The following is a 19441-nucleotide window of genomic DNA, read 5'->3' on the forward strand; positions in this document are numbered from 1 at the left end:
TGAATTTATTTTATTGCTATTTTTACAATGCATAAATATGCAACTGGTAGACCATAACAGCTCTTCGGTAATGGATAATACGTTTGCAGATCTAGATAAATCTTTGCTGACAAGTGCTATGCCTGCAGTAGTCACTGATTTACCAGGTGGAACTAAGGGCAGCCTGAGCAAGTTTCAGTTCATCTGTTTGCACCTGCTGCCACAGGTTGCACAGTTTGTACTACATCACTGCGCGGAATCTCCAGTAATACTGGACTGTCATCTCCCCAGCACAAGAAAACTAATTCCCATTCCAGTTTTCATTTCTCACCTCCATGTCCTGAATTCTGAGGTTTAGGTTTATAATTTCAAGAGCTCCAGTCTTTCATCAGGCATTCTTATGGAGGACGTCAGCACTGGCAATTTTACTGCAAAAGCATGAGCTTTTGTATGTCACTGCAATGTTTCTACTTCTCAAGAAAGAAGCTGTTGTGGCAGTAGAGAAGTACTGAAGCCTCCCTTGAATTTAGGGTGCGTTTTGAGGCCCATAGGATATACTTCTGCCATGCCTGAGCATGTGAAACTTGTGCTGATGTTGCTTAAACTAATATACAACTCATGGCTGCAGAACTGGTCAACTGCGTTACTGAGCAGGGCAGAGAAGAGATGGGTTGCAGCTGGCCAAGGCCAAGGAGGACTTCACTGCTAAAGGAATGATCTTTGCAGCTTTGACTTCCAGTTGCTTTGGCATTCTCTGTCTTCATTATTTACCTGCCCATCTCCTTGTCCCAGTCTGGTGGTGGGTCTTCAAAAACAAAGAGCTGACCAAGAAAAGCAAAGGTGTTGGACGGGAACAACAGCAGTGATCTGACTATAGTCCAAATGAAATAAGGCTGTGCACGGTAGTCCCACACATGATGCGCAAGTCACATGTTTTGACAGCCATTAATGCAACAAAAAAGAGTATGTCCCACTGGGCAACCCCGAGAATTGGTCTTTAAATATTTCTCCTGGTTTGTTCAGTTCAACTGTCAAATTAAAAAAAAAAAAAAGATTATGTATACTGTACTACTTCTAATACTGTTTTCACTCAATACTTTTATTCCATCTGCAAATAATTACCTTTGTTAGCTGTATGATTAAAAAGTTAAGTAAAGATCTACTTTAAAAAAGAAACATCAGTTTATATTAGAGGGTAACTTTACTTCTGAAAATTAAAATTATATGTCCTAAATCATAAGGCTCAGTTTGCCTGACTCTGGATGTATTTTTCCTACTCAGCCTTTAAGTTTTGAGAGCAAGAAAAGCTACACCTTGAAAGTAGAGGGTGCCAACCCCCACCTGGAAATGCGGTTCTTGAACCTGGGTCCCTTTCGCGACACCACCACCGTCCACATCACTGTGGAGGACGTAGATGAACCTCCTGTGTTTGAGCCCAGCTTCTACTTTGTGGAAGTGCCTGAGGATGTGGAGATTGGAACCACCATACAGACCATTATTGCCAAGGACCCAGATGTGACCAACAACTCCATCAGGTCTGTCTTGTCTTTGTGTGTTCCCCCATGAGTGTTCCCTAGTATGTATGGCTGGTGAGGCAATGATGAAACAGCACAGCTGGAACTCACTCTTTTTTAGCTAGTAGTAGCTGTCAGTAGGCTTATCCAAACCAGATCTCACACACTGAGGGGCTCTGCTATGACTGTCAAAGCAATGCGGGAGCTCACCATTGCCTTTTCTGTGGTATAGAGAATGTCTGCATCTAGCATTGCAAAAAAACTGGTCAAGCATGTCCTGATAGGATACATTGAAAACAAACCGCATACTGTCATACCTTTGCTGGCACAAAACCTGACAACATCACTAAGAATTTGCTGCCATACCGAGGGGAAGGTAACCAACTTACTTCTCCTTTCTCCCCCTCCTGATTCAAAGCCTGCCTTTGTCAACAGCTCAAATACACAGCTACTTTTAGAGTAGATTGAATGCATACTAATAAATATTCATGAGCCCCTAAATTGTATAGTGCCTGCTTAAAGCTACAGAGCTAGATATTCCCATATGGAGTTAAGAAAGGTAAAGGTGTATTTACAACCATGGGAGCTTTGTAGCTGCAACTCAGCAAGGAGACAAAGGAGCAGATTTGTGTGATCACACCACTCTGTTCCATAGTAGCTGCCAAGTCAGCCCAGTTTATCATAGGATCGTTTCTCCAAGGCCAGCACACATACTGATTTCCACTACCTGCAGAAGCTCCAAGTGACTGCAAGTTAATCCCAGCAGGTTGGCTGCTTCTCTCATCTAAGAAACACTCTGGGTGTTGAGCTGCAGTTTGCCTAACCTTGGGTCAATCCAGCTTCTGAATTGTCTGTGTTCAGGAACAGGCATGGGAAATACAGGAGGGAGTCAAAACATCAAACATTTGGAGTTTTTAAAGAAAGTTAAATCTATATGAGCAGCTCTGGGCTTCACATAGGAGATCGGAGCAAACACAGAACCTGTTCTTCTTAATGATGTTATTTCCTGTGTTGCTGCTCTAATTAGTTTTTCATCTCACTATCTTAATATACCTATCTTTTCTATGTTATAAGGTTATCATACTTCTCATGATATTGTCTCAAATTCTTCAATAAAACTAAGTATTATACTGTCTACATCACAATTTCACTACCCTAAACTTGTTTTCACTTACATCCTATTTTGCTGATTACTGTCTAGCATTGTCCAAACACTGCAGTGCAGTTTTGTGCTACTCTGCTTAAAACAGTGTAAGAGTAATTCTGCAGACGATCAGAAGGCAGAAGTGTTCATTGTCATTTTTAATGAGGTTTCTCTTAGTTTTCTTCAGAGTTTTCCAGTGACTACCCTTGATGAAACAGCACTCTATAAAGCACAGAATGCATCACTAGAGATACATTACAATAAAAAAACAGTCGCAAATATTCACGGACTCCTTTGTAACTCTGTCACTTCCTGACTTTCTTCCTCTCTTTCTTCCCAGCTTCTGCCCTTTCCACTTTCCGTTCTTTCCTCCTTCCTCCCTTCTCTCCTTCCTCCCCCACACCTAATACATACAAATGTAAATGGTTGGGGTAGAGGAAATAGGAAAAAAAAAAAAGAAGAAGAATAAATACTACTTGTAATGCTATCTAAAATACAAATGTTAAGAACTGGTTCTCCTTGCCTGTAATGGGGTCCACTCCGTCCATGACAGCTTTGTGCAGTATCATTCTGTGAGTGTTTAGGTTTGCTTTGCATTCTCTTTGCACAGGGCAAGGCAATATAAGAAAACCAAAATCCCATGTTTTGTTACACAAGCTGAAATCCATCTGAAATTAAAACAGTGATCTGACCCTCCTTTTGCCATTTTTTTCCAGTATGGAAAATCCAGGACATATTGTGGGGAGGGCTCACTAAACACGGGGAAACTCTCAAATCCTCATTTTTCCAGCATCCAGTTTCTGGACTCTCACACTGTGAAATTATAATGGCTGAAAATACATCATGATTGTTGTTAAGTGATTCAGGAAGATTACCTAAAGAATACAATGGAAACAAGTGTGAAGGAGCAGGTGTTATTAGCAGGAGAACTTACATGGAGAACCAGACAGAGGCTCCACCTGTGCCTCTTGACACCTGTGATTAATACCTCAACACTTAATCAGAAAGCCATATTCAACTTCAGATACTTGCTGGCCTTAAACTGTCAGAGAATAATTCTTTTTATAGCTCTCATACAAGAATAATTATTATAGCTAAATATAGGAACACTTGTACTTATTTCCTAAATAAATCAAAGGCCTCAGAAATCTATTTAAGAAGGGATGGGAAGGACTGGAAAGGAGAGTGAAGCAAACCTGCTATCCCACCTTCTTTGATTTTTCTGGAAAAAAATTGTAAAAGAATTTTCCAACAACACAGCTCAATAATATTTTATATCCCAGTTTAATAAGTTCCTATGTAAAGATCAGGCTGGCAAGCTTATTCCAGTCAACGCACCTGTGCTGAAAAGAGAAAATTCAGAAGAACAAGCCCTGTTCAGAGTCTGTTATGCTAATGTTTTCACTTCCCATCAACTTCAAAGAAGGAACCAGCCAAAATGAGGATAAGTCTGGGCTCTGTTTGAGGCTGTGACATTTACATAGGTTTGTGGGTGGCTTTTGCCAAAGGACCTCTTACCATGAGTATAGTTAGCTAGGAAGGCAACTTGTGCAAAATGCTGTTACGAGCAAGGTGATGCATACGAAGGGTGTTGAGTATTTTACACACCCTGAAAAATGGTCCCCCTGACTGCAGTGACAGCTGTCAATCAGCTGACTCCCTGCCCAAGTTTCCTGGCCTTCAGGTACCACTACATTTCCTTGCTCATGGATACAAAAAGTTTATTCCCAGCATTAAACTGACATAATATTAGCCAGGCAGGTTCAGCAATTATGATGAATGAACCTCACAGAGCGGGCTGCTTTTCCAGCTGAATGATGTGAGAAAGCCATTCATCATCCCCTTGAGTTGACATGGCTCAGTCAGTATGGATGGTTCAGGATGCAGGTGGAGTTTAATCGCCTGAAGGAGGAGAGAATACAAAAGCACAAGGAAGGGAACAGTTTCTCCTTGTCAGCGTAAGGTGCTCAGAGAATGAGCTGAGTAAAGTAATTTTCATTTTTGTCTCAGTCATGCCCAAGGAAAGGGCATAATTATTTTGCTTAGAAAAAGAAATCACATTCCCCACTGACAGATTTTCTCTGTAAAGCAGATGTTCCTGTGCTGAGCTGTGCCTTGCTTTGAGGCTTCTTCCTCTAAATCTTCCTGTCTTCCAGCTCCATCCAAGTAGTACTCACCATTAAATGCTGTTAGCCACATGAACTAGTTTTTTGAGCAGCTGACTTTACCTATACAAGTCAATGAAGCATATAACTAGGTTGTGGAAGAATGTGGATCTGCTGGGTATGACATTATTCCCATTGCTGGGGTATTTTGTTGGCTATAACACACAGTTTTCACAAGGGATGCATAATGCTTTTGATATGTACTCTTGCAGATACTCAATTGACAGGAGCAGCGATCCAGGGCGGTTCTTTTATGTCGACATTACATCAGGAGCACTGATGACTGCAAGACCTCTTGACCGGGAAGACGTTTCTTGGCACAACATCACTGTGCTGGCCATGGAGCTGAGTAAGGAGAATGCAAACTGTACATAGATTAAAAAGATATAATAGACAAAGTAGGCTGAGAGACAGATTCAGCAGTTCACATGTTCTTATGCACTGAGTAGGAAGCCGTGTTAATTGAATTACTTTTCTGACATCGACAAGCAAATACTGCATTTTATTTCTTTTTTGTGCTCCCTTTCACAGGATGGTAGGAGGAGTAGAGGCTGGCAATTCAATGCAGAGCGCTGCTTTTCCAATTCATTAGTATTCCAGGGATTTATTTAAAACTCTTTCTGATGTGTTTCTGCAAAAACTCTGTCTCTTCAGAAGGGCTAGGTAGCTAAAGCAGATGTTGTATACGCTGCACAGATGCCAGAGCTGCCAGTCCTACCTGGGAGGATTGAGTGGTGCAGGGACTGGTAGGCAGAAGTGATCCTGCACTACTAGGTCACCAGCTGAAATCTGCTCTGGTTCAGCAGCAAGTAAAGGTCATCACCGTCTGCTTGCTGCATAAATAATTTGGGCCAGAATGCTAAATTTGTTATGCATTTTGGTTTTACAGCAAACTAAAACTCAGCTCAGAATTCATCTGTTCCAAGCATTTACCTAGGCTTTGAGAGCAAGGAGATGCTGATTACTTCGTAGTGTCTCTGAAAAATTTAGCTGAGTTTGAAATACTAACAGATGTGAAATTCATAAAGGAGTTTGGGGAATATAAGCAAACAAAAGGTTCACGCAGTCTTCACCAGAAATCTCTCTGGTCCATATAGCTTTTGCTCAGGATCTCAGTGCATCACCTGAGGGGCAGCAGCTTTTCAGAAGCTTGCTGCCAATAGCGGTATCATTCCTCATGTCTGAGAGAGTTCCCTGCACATTCAGGCTGTACCAGAGATATAGAGCAGTTTGAGAAGAAAAAAGATTCAAGACACTTGCCCAAAAATGGATCAGCCAACTTGAGGTTAGCAAAAAGAAGGTTCCACAAGAGTCAGGGTGACTCTGCCACATGTTTGCAGGCTGTTCCAGAACATGATGTTTTTCTGTCCCCTTTTTACTAGTGAGGAGCTGGTGACATGATAGGATCTCACCCCCATCCATTTTGACGCAAGTTTTATTTTCAGTCACCAGCAGCCATTGCAATTCCATGTAAATCCAAATACACACACAAGTCTGTAAAAGCTGCCCCTGTAGCAGCACTCAAGGGTGAGAGCAATATGAAGGCATGTCTTCCTTTGACTCATCCTCCATCAATCCTCTGTCAGTTTTGATCTGTACGTGTACAACACAGTATTTTAGTCTAGTGAATACGTGCAAAAATGTCATAGTTGTGCACTCCTGAATAAAGCTCCTACTTTAAAAAGTTAGATCAATATTGCTAAGAGTGTAAACACAGACATTCATCTGACACAATGACAGGTGTGTTAGCAAGATATGTATAGATATGTGGGAAGATGAAAGATTAAATTATAAATTAGGGAGAAACAATATAGTTTAAGACTATTATCTCAATGATACAATGTGACACATGTTACGGATACGGTACATTGAACATTTAAGAAAATTCCACGGAATAAGAAAATTCTCTATTGTTTATATGAACATATCAGTTCTTGTTATAAAGGGAGATCTATTTGGAGATAAATGCATAAAGTGGTATGGTGAAAAAGGAGATGAGAATACTCTTTTTTAAGAATTTTCTGGATTTTTGCACCTTTTCTGACCTCATAATAATGAATTTCCTTTTTTTTTTTTCCTGTTCTGCTCAGTGTTTTATCAGTAAATAAAGGAAAAAATATGTTTGGGGGAAAAAAAAAACAGTAAAAAAGAATTCTGTGGATACTTAGTTTGGAAATTGTGAAGATATGTGAAATGATGTATGGATTTACTGGCAAAGAAAGCTAATGAACCAGTGGGACAGAAGCATCACAAATGTTGGCATGCAGAATGCAAAACTTTCATTGCAATTTTAAGCTTCAGTGAAAGTTTTTCTGTACAATTTCATGTGTTACTACATTTTAACCCCATCTGTACAAAGTAACAAATCTTTGACAGCATTCATGAGTTCAAGGAACATAAATTCTGAGTAAATTCTAAAATGCAGAATTACCACTTTCAACGAGATCTGAATCACAAACCTATGCTTAAAAGAGTCCCTTTCTAATTTGTGCCACCAGCAGAGAGGCTTCACAAATACTATTGCCCAATCAAGGGACAGTAAAAAAATATATATATACTGGCATTGTCTAAAACTTTTGTTATAGAAATAGTCCCACTGGACCAAACGAGGTTGAAGTTTTCATGGAATTTGTTTGAAAGAGGTGTGATCAGATGGGAAGCCAGGCTAGAGAGAGATGCATTTGCAGCTTCACTCCGAGTCACACAAGCCGCAAGCAATCGCAGCTCCCTATGTGAAAATGCCATTTAACATGAGTCAGTACCCAAAAAACTGCTTTACCTCTGAAGCAAGGTGAGGAGCAGCCCCTTCCCCTTCCTGTACACTGTCTTTCTTTACATTGTGCCTCCTCCTTCCAGACAACCCCTCTCAGGTGGGCAGCGTCTCTGTGACAGTGAAAGTCCTGGATGTGAATGACAACGCGCCGGAGTTTGCAAGGTTTTATGAAGCTTTTGTTTGTGAAAATGCCAAAGCAGGGCAGGTGAGAAACACTGGTAATGCCAGGGGCTGGGGAAGGAATGCCATCCTACACAAAGGCAGCATGTCAGAAAGGGTGAACGTTGAAAAGAGGGTTCAGCTAACCACGCATTTCACCTGAACTCTGGTGAACAGTTGTCTATGCTGCTTTCCAAAGGCAAGTACATCACACTGGGATTAGCATCATACATAGCACCTCTTTTTTGTCCCCCAGTAGTTTCCAGGATCACTGTACAATATGCTTCATGGCTGAAATTAAGCCTTCCTTTGGGCAGGTGCCATCAGGCAAACATCCAGTATGTCTGATAACAGCAACAAAGAGAGAAGTGTTATGAGAAATGCCGTGGAGATAATCCGGCCCGCCTGTGGCAGACAAGGCTTACTGTTAAAAGACTCTATTTATAAGAGCCTTAAGCACCCTGGACTTATGGGATTTGAGCAGAACAAACTACACCAGCTTCAAAGGGGAGCCAAGCTGAACCCGTTTTGCTGGGACAAAGAGTCATTGACAACATAGGACTTCCCTCACCACACACTGTAAGCCAGGACCTCTAACCAAGCAGGGAAGCCTTTTTGCTCCTCTCCCATCTAAAAGCCCATTAAACCCCTTGAACAAGGTCTGCCTTTGTCACAGATGGACATGATCTCTCTCTCGCTGGAGCTGGTGTGAGCTCTACTGCTGATTGCTTGTAGGGAGGCAACTTGGGTGCTTTGCCACCCAGGGTCCACAGTGAGACTTGTGTCTCCTAGTGCAAACCTGACTAGCATAATTTAAACATATAGACACATCACTCGTGATTTGTGAAGAAAAAATTATGCTAGTAATATTGCTGTGTGTTCACTGAAGCTTCTTCCAGCTTGCTGTGAAGCAGAATGAAATAGCTACTCACTGCTGGGACAACTGTCTCACAACTATCACATATAGGATAATTTCATCTCCCTAATTTACAGAGGATCTTAAAAGTACAGGGAGTAGAAATCATTGCATACTTTTTTTCCTGGTTTTGAAAAGTGGGTGCCCTAAATAATAAGTTTTCTGAGAAATGCACTCTAATTTAGACTATTTCCTTATGTAAAGAAAGACAGCTTCTGTTTCCACTCTTTGAAAAGTTCTGAAATAATTTTTAAGGTGGTGAACAAGACTTCGTGGGTCTGTCATTTACCTTCGAATTCAAAAATAACTTTTGAATGTAAAAATCCAAGTGAAGATTTATTCCTTGTCTAAAAAGATGTCAGAATGTTTATTCAGACAGAGCTATAGCTCACTGTGCTTCAAGCTGTTAGACCTACTTTACTAAGCCTCTATAGGTGAGCTGACAAATCTCTTTGTGGATTTAACATTGTCTTAATTTCTTTCTGTGACGTTACATATTGCACACACAGAGTGTTTGCATAGTTACCTTTACTCATTCTCTTTTCCACTGACAACTTGGAAAGAATTGAATTGATTTAAAATTAAGAGTGATAAAATAATTAACCTGAAGTCCTTTTCTACCTGCGAAATGAAGTTGAAAATAATCATGGACTTCTTACAAGCTCTCTAATGCACAATGAGTATTCTGAACACACTGGAAAAATAATTGTGCAGCAGAAAATAGGGATGCATGAGAGAAAAGTGTCTGTTATTTGAAGCAAACCAGCTATTTCCTTTTTTTAAAGGTGATTTGCATAATGATAGCAAAATATATGAAGCCTGCAAGGTTTTGAGTCTCTTTTATTTATCTACTGTACATCTGCAAGACAGTTTCATTCAAATGCTCCATTTGCTTATATATATAAATGTATATGATATCTGTTTATTCATATTATATATATATTGCTTCTCAACTGTTTCTGCTTTGTTATCATACCCTATAGCTTATCCAGACAGTGAGCGCCATTGACAGGGATGACCCACAGGATGGTCAGCACTTCTACTATAGCTTGGCTCCGGAGGCAGCCAACAACCCCAACTTTACTGTAAGGGACAATCAAGGTAATCAGAGTGGACACAGACAGTTATGTACTCTAATTTCTAATGCCTGAGTTGGACTTGAGAGGCTGTGACTTACACTGTGTGATAAGACTGCCATTTCAAATAATACCAAGTGACACCTGCTCCTTAAATGCAGCAATAAAATAACATATTACTTAATACATTTGAAGGTTATAAGGTATTTTCTTCTTATAAATATTCTCTAGAAATAGGCCCCTTTTTCTTCTTTGATGAAATGTGTCAGTGTTTTGTGCAAATTCAGATCTTGTGGCCAGGCTGCAGGCATCTTGGATAACGGAGTGGAAATTGCATTCATTGAAAGGGAGATGCTTAAATGTAGGACAGCAACTGGAACTAGGAGACATATCTGAAGGGAATTATGTTGTTCCTTTTTTTTTTTTTTTTTTGTACTTTTCATGTTTCTCCCAGGCACAGAAAGGGAAGGTTCTAGTACTGTTCTAGTCTTTTACCCCAAGCACTTTTTTTCTCCCTCTTTTGTACATCCTCATTTCTGTAGGAAAGGGCAGGAGATGGGGAAGAATATGCAGAGCCTTAGGGGGATAATGGCATGCAGCTTAAAGTCTGTGTAAGATCTACTAAGTATAAACTGAAACAGCAGTGAGAAGACTCATGGCAAAGTGCTGGCAGGTGAGTGTCCTAACCAGTGGAATTTACTTCTTTTGGGGAAACTTTGGTAGGCTTAGACCATGCAGGAAAGCCCCACTTTGGCAAGCCTTTGCATGACTGCTGCTGATAGAAGATCTTGACGGGCAGATACTGGTGCTTAGGTCAGATCCACAACAGCCTTCATGGGGAAAGAGGGAGGACTTTGAGTGACCTGGTGCAGAGCTTTGAAAGCCAATATGAAGGGGCTGTATTTCAGTAGAAGTTTAGTATGTAAAGTACAGCAGATCAGCAAGTGATTCCAGAATAAATGGGCAGAAAGCATGGCCACCTGCAGCATCTGTGCTGGCCTCCAAGCATTCTGCCTGCCCCTGCTCCTACGCTTGCCTGCTTGTCGCATGTGTTTCCATAACCCCTGTCTGTGCCTCTGCAGGCATATGAAAAAGCAGTGAGGATGCAAACATCTATTAAAACATGCTACTTGCAAAGTTGGGAACCCTCCTATACTGCGCGCTAATGTTTTTTCATCCCAAACCCCATTTTCTTTCTATAGTGTCCCTGAAGCCTTGTCCTGGGTTCAGCAGTAGCAGTCATTTTTCCCACACAGGATTTCTTGCATTTTTATTCCCATCTCTCTCCCATTGTCTCCCTCTTTTTATTTTTGAATATATATTGCCAAAATAAGTGAACAAATAAAACACAACTATTGCTAAAACATTTGGCAAACTAGGCTCATTTCACCCTCAAGGCATTGTTCTAAAAAAAGAAACAAAATTATCAGCATCAGATGCACTTTTTCTGTCTAAGGCTGTACTTCTGATAATTTATAGTGACAGCAATGACTGAATGGCTGTGCCTCCCGCTCTGTAAAATACCAGTTTTCCAGAGATATACAGCACAAGAAACTTAGGGTACTATCGGTTACAGACCTGAAATAAAAAATGTAAAATATCAAACAACTGACTATTCGAAATACAGACATTAAGGATTAATTTAGTGCCTCAGCAATTTTGAGTGCAGTAGTCATTTCAGTAACAATAATTTATATTTATATTTTCAGCTAGAGACCACTAAGGACTACATAAATCATATGACATAGTCACAGAGGGGGCAGCTATATTGTATGTCAAAGGGTGGCAAGACAAGAAACAGAACCCTCCTTGCTAGTCCCAGCGTCCCCATGTAAACACAAGACAGCAATATTTCTCAGGCTGCGGGAAGGCGCTATTAAGATTTGCAGTTGTGCTGATTACTTGGTTGTCCAATATAGCAGTAGGAGAAACTGCAAAACATGAAGCCTTCCTGGCACAATTAAAACCTTGATTTATACTGAGCAACAGATAGATCACACTTTGCCTTCTGATGAACTGTTTTACATATTTCTATATTTCTTTGGCCCTTGTCATTTTAGTCTCTGAGAACTTCTTCAGTCTCTTTATTCTCCACATATCTCTGGTAGGCAGAGAAATCCTATTGTTCTCCATTTTTACAGTCGGGGATCCAGGGCAAAAGAAATTAAGCTACTTACATGCCTAGTTCCCTTTGAGCTCAGTAAAATCAGTGGGAGATAAATATGTGAGTATCTGCAAAGATCTGCGACTAAATGACCTCCCAAGGCCTTGTAGGATATATGTGATAAAGCAGGGAATTGAGCTGGAGTCTCCCATCTCTTTGGTTACTCATGTAGGACATTGTCAAGCCATCTTTGCCTGATTCTAAATCTACTGAGATTATGCTAGGGAAAAGTTGTCAAAAGAGGCTTGGTGTAAGAATAGGATGAACAAAAGAATCTTCCTGCATTTCCAGATTAAACTCTGAGCTGATCTTCTGCTGACCTTTAACTGATGGCCTCCATCTTTGGGTGAACTGATGAAGAGAGCAGACATTTTCATGGGTGCAGATTTCAGTGTCATACCACAGTCAGGACCATCATTAGAAGACTCTGGCAGTCCTCCCCAACCCTAACCCTAACCCTAAACTTGTCCTAGAAAATTACGGGCTGTTTGTTCCTCCCCTAAAACCGCGATCTACCTCACACCTCGGCAGAGAGCAAAAGCAGTGAGCTGAAAATCCCCGAGTAAAAATGTGACCCCTTCCTCAAGCCAGTGGTGTCTGTAATGCCTGCTTCCTTGTGCTCTTTCTCCCACTCCGGGTGAAATATTTCTTTGCATGTTTCTCTATATTCATAATTATTACAATTAGGTTTTAGAAACTAACAGAAGTTCTGTAGTAACCATCCCCCGTTCCTGTACAGATGCACACAGAAAACAAGGCTTTCTTGTAAGGAGAGTGGTGTTTAGCTCTGATCTCAGTGTTTGGACCTACACAGTGGTTAAATCCCCTAACCTCTCCAGGGAGGTACACCACTTTCAGTGGGGCAGAAAGCTGCAGGAAAGAGATGCTCCGTGGCTTGCTCTCACAACCACATAAAGACACCAGCCTGTACACCTGCGGGAAGTACAGTTTTCACCTCCTCCTAATGACACAGGCACAGGACTAGCTATGCTGTGATCACCAGTATCTCTGCTCAGCACTATAGCTAAGTGCTACTATCCAGCCTTCTGTGAGCCAAAGAAGCTGTGTTGGAAGCTGCGATGCAAAAAATGTTGTGCATTCTTATCATGCTTGTTTTTTTTTTCTTCTTATATAATGGGGCTTTCATGTCCTCACAAGCCCTCTTCTCTTGATGGCTGAGGCTTAGCAGATATCAAATTTGGAAGAAAATTGTGTATTCCTTTTTCTGCCATGCTGCACCACATCCCGGCATGTCCTTCACACTGCAGTAGTACATCAGATCACATTAGCTTTTGATGAGTCACACAACAAGCTTTGGCACCAACATATTGCAGTTGCAAAGTAACAGGTAGAGCGATTCTTTAGGGATGATTTGGATGCCTGACTGTTGCAAAGCAAAACAAAACTAAGGGATGAAACGTAATGCTGAGAGTCACCTGGAGAATTTTATCACCAAGAACACTTAAGATGTGGGTGATATGTTCAGCATATCACAGCAAAAATACATACATGTGTGTATAAAGTTATTATTATTATTTAATTATAGAGACCTGGTTTGGGCCTGAAAAGAAAAAGTTATGGTTAAAAACACTTGAGATCTCTCACTAGCTAATTTTGCACAGCTTCATCCAGGTTTACTGCCTTTGACTTCTTTTGCAGGCAAAGTACGATCAGCTCAGAATAATGAAGTCTTTTTTCTTCACAAAGAGCAATTTCACATAAGATGAAGGTCTTTTGTCACCTAGTCATAGAATAGAATTTGTTACTCCTGCTGTAAGTCAGTTTAAAGAGAGTGAGTCTTTCACCCAGGAAAGAGAAAAGCGACCAAATTAGTACACTGTTAAGGTGACATAGACATTTCCATTCACACAGCATAAATGCAGACACTTGGCCATTTTCTGCACTTTGGGATGCTTTTTCTTATGCTAAAACAGGCCCAGTGTTGAAAAGACATGGTATTAATAGCTGGAGAGCACATACTAGAGGGCACATGAAAAGCCCAAAGGTATGGGCACCAGTACCATATGACGCCATAAGATTTGCAGCACAAAATATGGAATTCTGAGCATAATTTAAGTCTAGCAGGCAAGTCTAGTGAGTCTAGCTTGAGTTTGCTTATATTCCATAGCCAGCTGTACATAACACTCTTGATTTCATTCCCAAAAGCCATCAAATCATTTCTGATGTTCAGACTACAGCAGGTAATACAGCTGATTTATCTGCATGCAACCTGAGTCTCTGCACTGAAGAAAATAACCCAAGATTATAATTTTAGCAGTAAACTGATAGGGAAATAACAAGGAAGTGGAACAATCCCTTCTTGATATTTTGGGGGTTTTCTACAGTGTGCTTGTGATCAGGTTTCTTGCCATTTCTGGGTTGCAGCCACTTTGTGCCAACCCACCTGGGAATAGCCAATTGGCATCCTGCATTTCCAGGCTTAGCAGATGTACATTGGTAACAACCTGGAGATGCAGGTGGCCCGACTGTGGCCTCTCTTGAACCAAGGAAACAGGAAACAAAACTAAGTAGTAAAAGAAACCACATGAAACTCAGCTCCCAAAAACCCACAGCATCGCCGCATGGGGTCAGGTCAGGTAGGTCTGCCAAAGAGAAAAATTACTTGTGTTCCCCATTTATCATTGCTGGACCAAGATTTGCAGACATGTTTGTAAGAAGGGCCAATTTTCCTGCAGGTTCCTTTTGACTCCCTGGTGGCCCAGTTCCCATTGGAGACATCCAGTCTTATGCTTTCCAAAAGTCTCTGAGGCCAAGAAGCTTGAAAGTCAGCACTAAAAAATCATCACTGATCTCCAAAGATTTTGCCTAGGCATTCCTGTGGTGAGAAATGAGAAGAACAAATTCCTGAGTTCAGTTTCTTTCTCATTAGGAAACATGGTGCAGTCTGAGGAATTTGAGGGAGAGGGTAGGCAGGAATTCAAATGCCACTGGGAAATTCTGACATTTTTAAAAAGAGGCTGAATATGGAGAAGAAGCCCCAAAGGTAGGAATTTTGCTTGAAATGACCAACAGCAACTGACTGTTAGGTCACTCTTTTACTATTTTTTATAGCAGCATCACTTTGATTCCTTTTGATTTATATAAAAAAAACAGGCAGTTACATTAAATGAAGCAGAATGGTCATATCAAAGCAGAATAATTCTGACAATGATGACATAAAGCATTCTGGCTTCTTTCAATGGCAAAAGTGCCAGTGAAATTGCATGTATTGCACTGAAAAAAGTTTAGTTGCAAGTTTTCAACTCATTGCTGCTTTAGAATAGCAATCTGTTTTTTCCTTTGTCTTTTTGTTGACTCAAGCAGATGACCATGCCATATATCAAAAAACATGAAAAGTACCTTAACATGTCCACAAGGGTTATACACCAGCATTTCCAAAACAGTGCCAGTGCTTAAGAGTGAAGTCTAGAAAAGATGTTAAGTATGAACAAACAAGGACAACAAGTTTCCTTCAACTGTTTGTTTCTGTCTTGCCTTCTGAAAGCTCTTTTAGCTAAATCTGGAGGCTGTGAGTTTGCTCTGGGCACTTTATATCAGAAGGGTTAAAAGCAGCTCCTAAGGTGTATATGCCTTGCAGGTTTGGAGCTGTGGCATGAGAAGAGACTGTAATGAGGCAGAAACAAAATGCTGATTTGTGACAAATTGATACAAACCAAAGAAAAAAAGAGAGAAGACAAATATATGTGTGGGTCTAGGGGTGATTTTTTTAACCTTCCTTCTCTGCTGAATTCATGTGCTCTGCATGTAAGCTCTTCTCTCCATTTATTTTCTACCCTCAGATAACACGGCATGGATTTTGACGAGGCGCTCTGGTTTCAGACAACATGAGCAGAACACCTTTTACCTCCCCATCCTGATCAGTGACAACGGCCGCCCCGTGCTGAGCAGCACAGGCACGCTGACTGTGCACGTGTGCAGCTGCGATGACGATGGCATGGTGATGTCCTGCAATGCAGAGGCCTACGTCCTCCCCGTCAGCCTGAGCAGAGGGGCACTCATTGCGATCCTTGCCTGCATCTTCGTCCTGCTCGGTAAATCCTTGGCTTCTTAGGAAAAGTCAGACTCTTCAGCTCTGGCCAGGGGGTTGCTGATCAACCAAAAGTGAAGGATGCACACGCACATGCACACACACGTCTATGCATATATATATATTATATGTAGACACACACATACTGAAAGGGCCAAATCAAGGACCAGATGGCCAGACGGTATAGTCAGCTGCATATGGCTTCAGACCCTGGGGTGTAGGAATGAGGAAAAACTATGGCCTGCAAATATTTCTGCCAGATGCCAAAGTGCCAGGGTGTCTAATATCACCCTGCTTTCCTGGAAGAGGTATGCCAGGAGGAAGTCCTAAGAGCTGCGGCTGGGGACAGATTACTTTCTCATCCTCAGCAGTTCCTGATCATGTTCTCCCGCAGGAAACAGGAATGGTAAGCCCTATTCCATCTCTTGTCTTTTGACAGTAGATATTCCCACCTCCATATATTTTCCTTGAGGCACTACATTAAAATGGTGCCTGTGCTGCTATAAAAGAGCTGAGCATCTTGCATGTGTTCTGTCTCTACAAATAAATTTAATTCCTTTCTTGCCCAGACTTTCTATGTCCCCTGATAGCTGTTGGTACCAAAAGAATTTCAGAGCTGCCCTCATTCACTCTCTCGAGTCATGAGATATTAGTTCAAAACACACATTCCCTGAAATTTCAGGGGACACAGTTTGAGGAACAGTGGAGTAAGATACTGGAAAAATTCTTTAGACGTATCTCAATTCTGGCTGTTCAAAGGAGCCTAGGTACCTCGGGTGGAAATTTCAGCGTTCAAAACCTTTGCTGAGTTCTAGCCCTGGAAATACAGTCAACAATTGATGGCACATTTTCAATAATAAAGGGCCCTGGTGCTTTTCTGACCACTGGTTCCCATGCTAAGAAGCACGGAGAGGATGATGAGCACCAGCACAGCAGCACTGCAAGAGGGTTGCAGATAAAACGAAACCAAAAAAAAACCCTTTGGAGGAGACCAAAGGGCTAGCTCTGCATTTTTCTATGTAGGCAAAAGTACCACCATGGTGCCTTGGCACCATCCGTCTATGTGACATGCAGCCCCGAGCCAGAGTCAGACCTTGGGCTGAGGGCTGCAAGCAGGCTGCAAAAAGCTGTTACACAGCAGGAAAAGAAAGTACCTCTATGGAGCTGTGTGCCACTACAGATAAACTGTTATTGATTGTCTGATCTGGCTAACTTAAAAGTAGCTCAAGTATTGCTATAGTGTATCGCAACCACCACTGGATATACATGCCTTGTCACTGAGAGTTAAGAATTAAGGTGGGAAAAGGGACAGATTAGCAGGACCTCACACAACTGTTAGACTTGGGGTTGAGGGATTGCTACACCACCCACCTGCGAACACCACAGCTCTTTAAATCCAAGGGACTGACTGGGCTCATGAAAGGGAAATCAGGGCAGCAGAGAGCCTAAAGCCCTCATAAAATCTGCCCCTTCACTGATGGCTCCATGTCTCTCTGTTGCCTCCTGCAGTGCTGGTTCTCCTCATCCTCTCCATGCGGCGTCAGCGGAAGCAGCCATACATCATCGATGAGGAGGAGAACATCCACGAGAACATCGTCAGGTATGACGACGAGGGTGGCGGGGAGGAAGACACAGAGGCCTTCGATATTGCTGCCATGTGGAACCCGCGGGAGGCTCAGCTGGTGGTGAAAAACCGGCAGGACATGCTCCCTGAAATAGAGAGCCTCTCCCGATACGTACCTCAGGCGTGCGTCATGGACAACAACGTCCACAACTATGTGCTTGCTAAGCTGTACGAAGCTGACATGGACCTGTGGGCGCCTCCCTTCGACTCCCTCCAGACGTATATGTTTGAAGGGAATGGCTCGGTGGCGGAGTCACTCAGCTCCCTACAGTCGGTGACGACAGACTCAGACCAGAGCTACGACTACCTGACAGACTGGGGGCCGCGCTTCAAAAAGCTGGCCGAGATGTACGGTGCCACGGACAGCAGTGGGGCTCTGTGGTAACAGACAAGGAATGGCAGAGGGGTTTCCATGCAAAATGGCGTCCAGTTAGGTCCATTCTCATCAAATGCTTCCATGGACATAAGTGAGGCCTCCTAAAAAATAGCAATACGGTGCTTGGATGAGAATGGGAAGAAGGGTGCAAATGAAGGTCTCTCTGGATCAGCTTTACTCAGTTAAATTAAGTCACATTTGCGAAACAGTGGGAAGCAGAAGGAAGAAAGTTTTTTCCTGTTTCATACAGCAAAATTGGAAAGCTCCACAGCTGGACTATAATGACATTTATTCTCTTTCTCCCTTTCTCTCTCCCTCGTACACGGCAGCTTACTGAGCTCTGTACTTCTGGGTTCAAAGATCTACGAACTCCAACTGTAATCTCCAATTCACTATGAAATAGCCAGCAGAGAAAATCTGTTCTCCCCCAGTTATTTTTCCCCCATTAAAAAGGAAAAAAAAAAAAAAATAAATTGCTTGCTAACAAGAGGAAGAAAAAAAAGAAAAAATCCCTCAAAGCAGAAAATTGAAACTGGAATCTCAGAGGGCTCTTTGTAAAGTAAACCTCCTCTCTTTGCTGGTAACGGAGTCCTTTTATAATCCTTCAGAAACAAGGCTGAGGGTTTTTTTCCACCTGGCTGAGAGGGCTGGGGAAGAGGCTTTGAATTTCTGCTCTAGTTTAATGGCTGATCTATAAGTCATTGGCGTTAACACTAATCCATCTCCTATCAAGATTGTGTAAATTTATTCTTGGCTCCTTAAAACCATGACTCCACTAAACTGCTCAGAACAAAACCAGAAAATCTGCCTCTTTTGCACTGTAGATGTCTCTTCCATGTGCCAAATGTGAAGATTGGATTCTACCAATGAAAGCCAAATAAATTTAAAAAAATAAAAACTATATTTGGTAACTACATGGGTTAGATGGGCTTTCCTAATCTGTGTGAGGTCAATCCAAGGGATGTTTACATACTGTAGATAACCTACTTGAACAAATGCAGTATTATAGACCAATAAATGGATGTAAGAAAATTACATGTATAAGTTTTGTATATTTGTTAATTTTGGTAATAAATATGATGTACTGCATACAGTACAGTACCTTAGCACCTCTTTTAATAAAAGTTAAACAGAAGGGAGAGTCTGATGGTAATTTATTGACTACTTTACTCACAGCAGTTAGTGTTTTTCTGTGGCTTTACAAACCTTGAGCATCAAAAAGAAATGGTTCATCTGCATTGTGTCAAGGAGACAGGCCTTCAGTTTGCAGGTTCAAGCAGACTGCCTCCTCCTTTTGTTGTTGTTCACTTGGGCACTGTCCTTAGCAGTGAATTGTAGAATCATACAATGGTTTGGGTTGGAAGAAACCTCAAAGACAATCTAGTTCCAAACCCCCTGCCATGGGCAGGGAGGTCTTCCACTCTACCAGGTTGCTCAAAACCCCATCCAACCTGGCCTTGAACACTGCCAGGGATGGGGCAGCCACAGCTTCTCTGGGCAACC

At 41.7% G+C, this 19441-nt stretch overlaps 1 protein-coding gene across 1 annotated transcript in view; it reads left to right on the forward strand.

Moving 5' to 3' along the window:
- Nucleotides 1-19073, forward strand: part of CDH20 (cadherin 20) — a 113669-nt gene extending 94596 nt beyond the window's left edge. The window contains exons 7-12 of the mRNA XM_061449281.1: nt 1261-1514; nt 5015-5151; nt 7659-7780; nt 9634-9751; nt 15691-15942; nt 17448-19073. Coding sequence (XP_061305265.1) covers nt 1261-1514; nt 5015-5151; nt 7659-7780; nt 9634-9751; nt 15691-15942; nt 17448-17947 — 1383 coding nt within the window. The 3' untranslated portion in view covers nt 17948-19073. The remainder of the gene's footprint in view (nt 1-1260; nt 1515-5014; nt 5152-7658; nt 7781-9633; nt 9752-15690; nt 15943-17447) is intronic.
- The last annotated feature ends 368 nt before the right edge of the window (nt 19074-19441 follow it).

The sequence above is a fragment of the Pezoporus flaviventris genome, unplaced genomic scaffold (genome assembly GCF_033815535.1).
Source record: "Pezoporus flaviventris isolate CSIRO_AGI_PZ_B2104156 unplaced genomic scaffold, CSIRO_AGI_Pfla_v1 ptg000007l, whole genome shotgun sequence".
Lineage (NCBI taxonomy): Eukaryota > Metazoa > Chordata > Aves > Psittaciformes > Psittacidae > Pezoporus > Pezoporus flaviventris.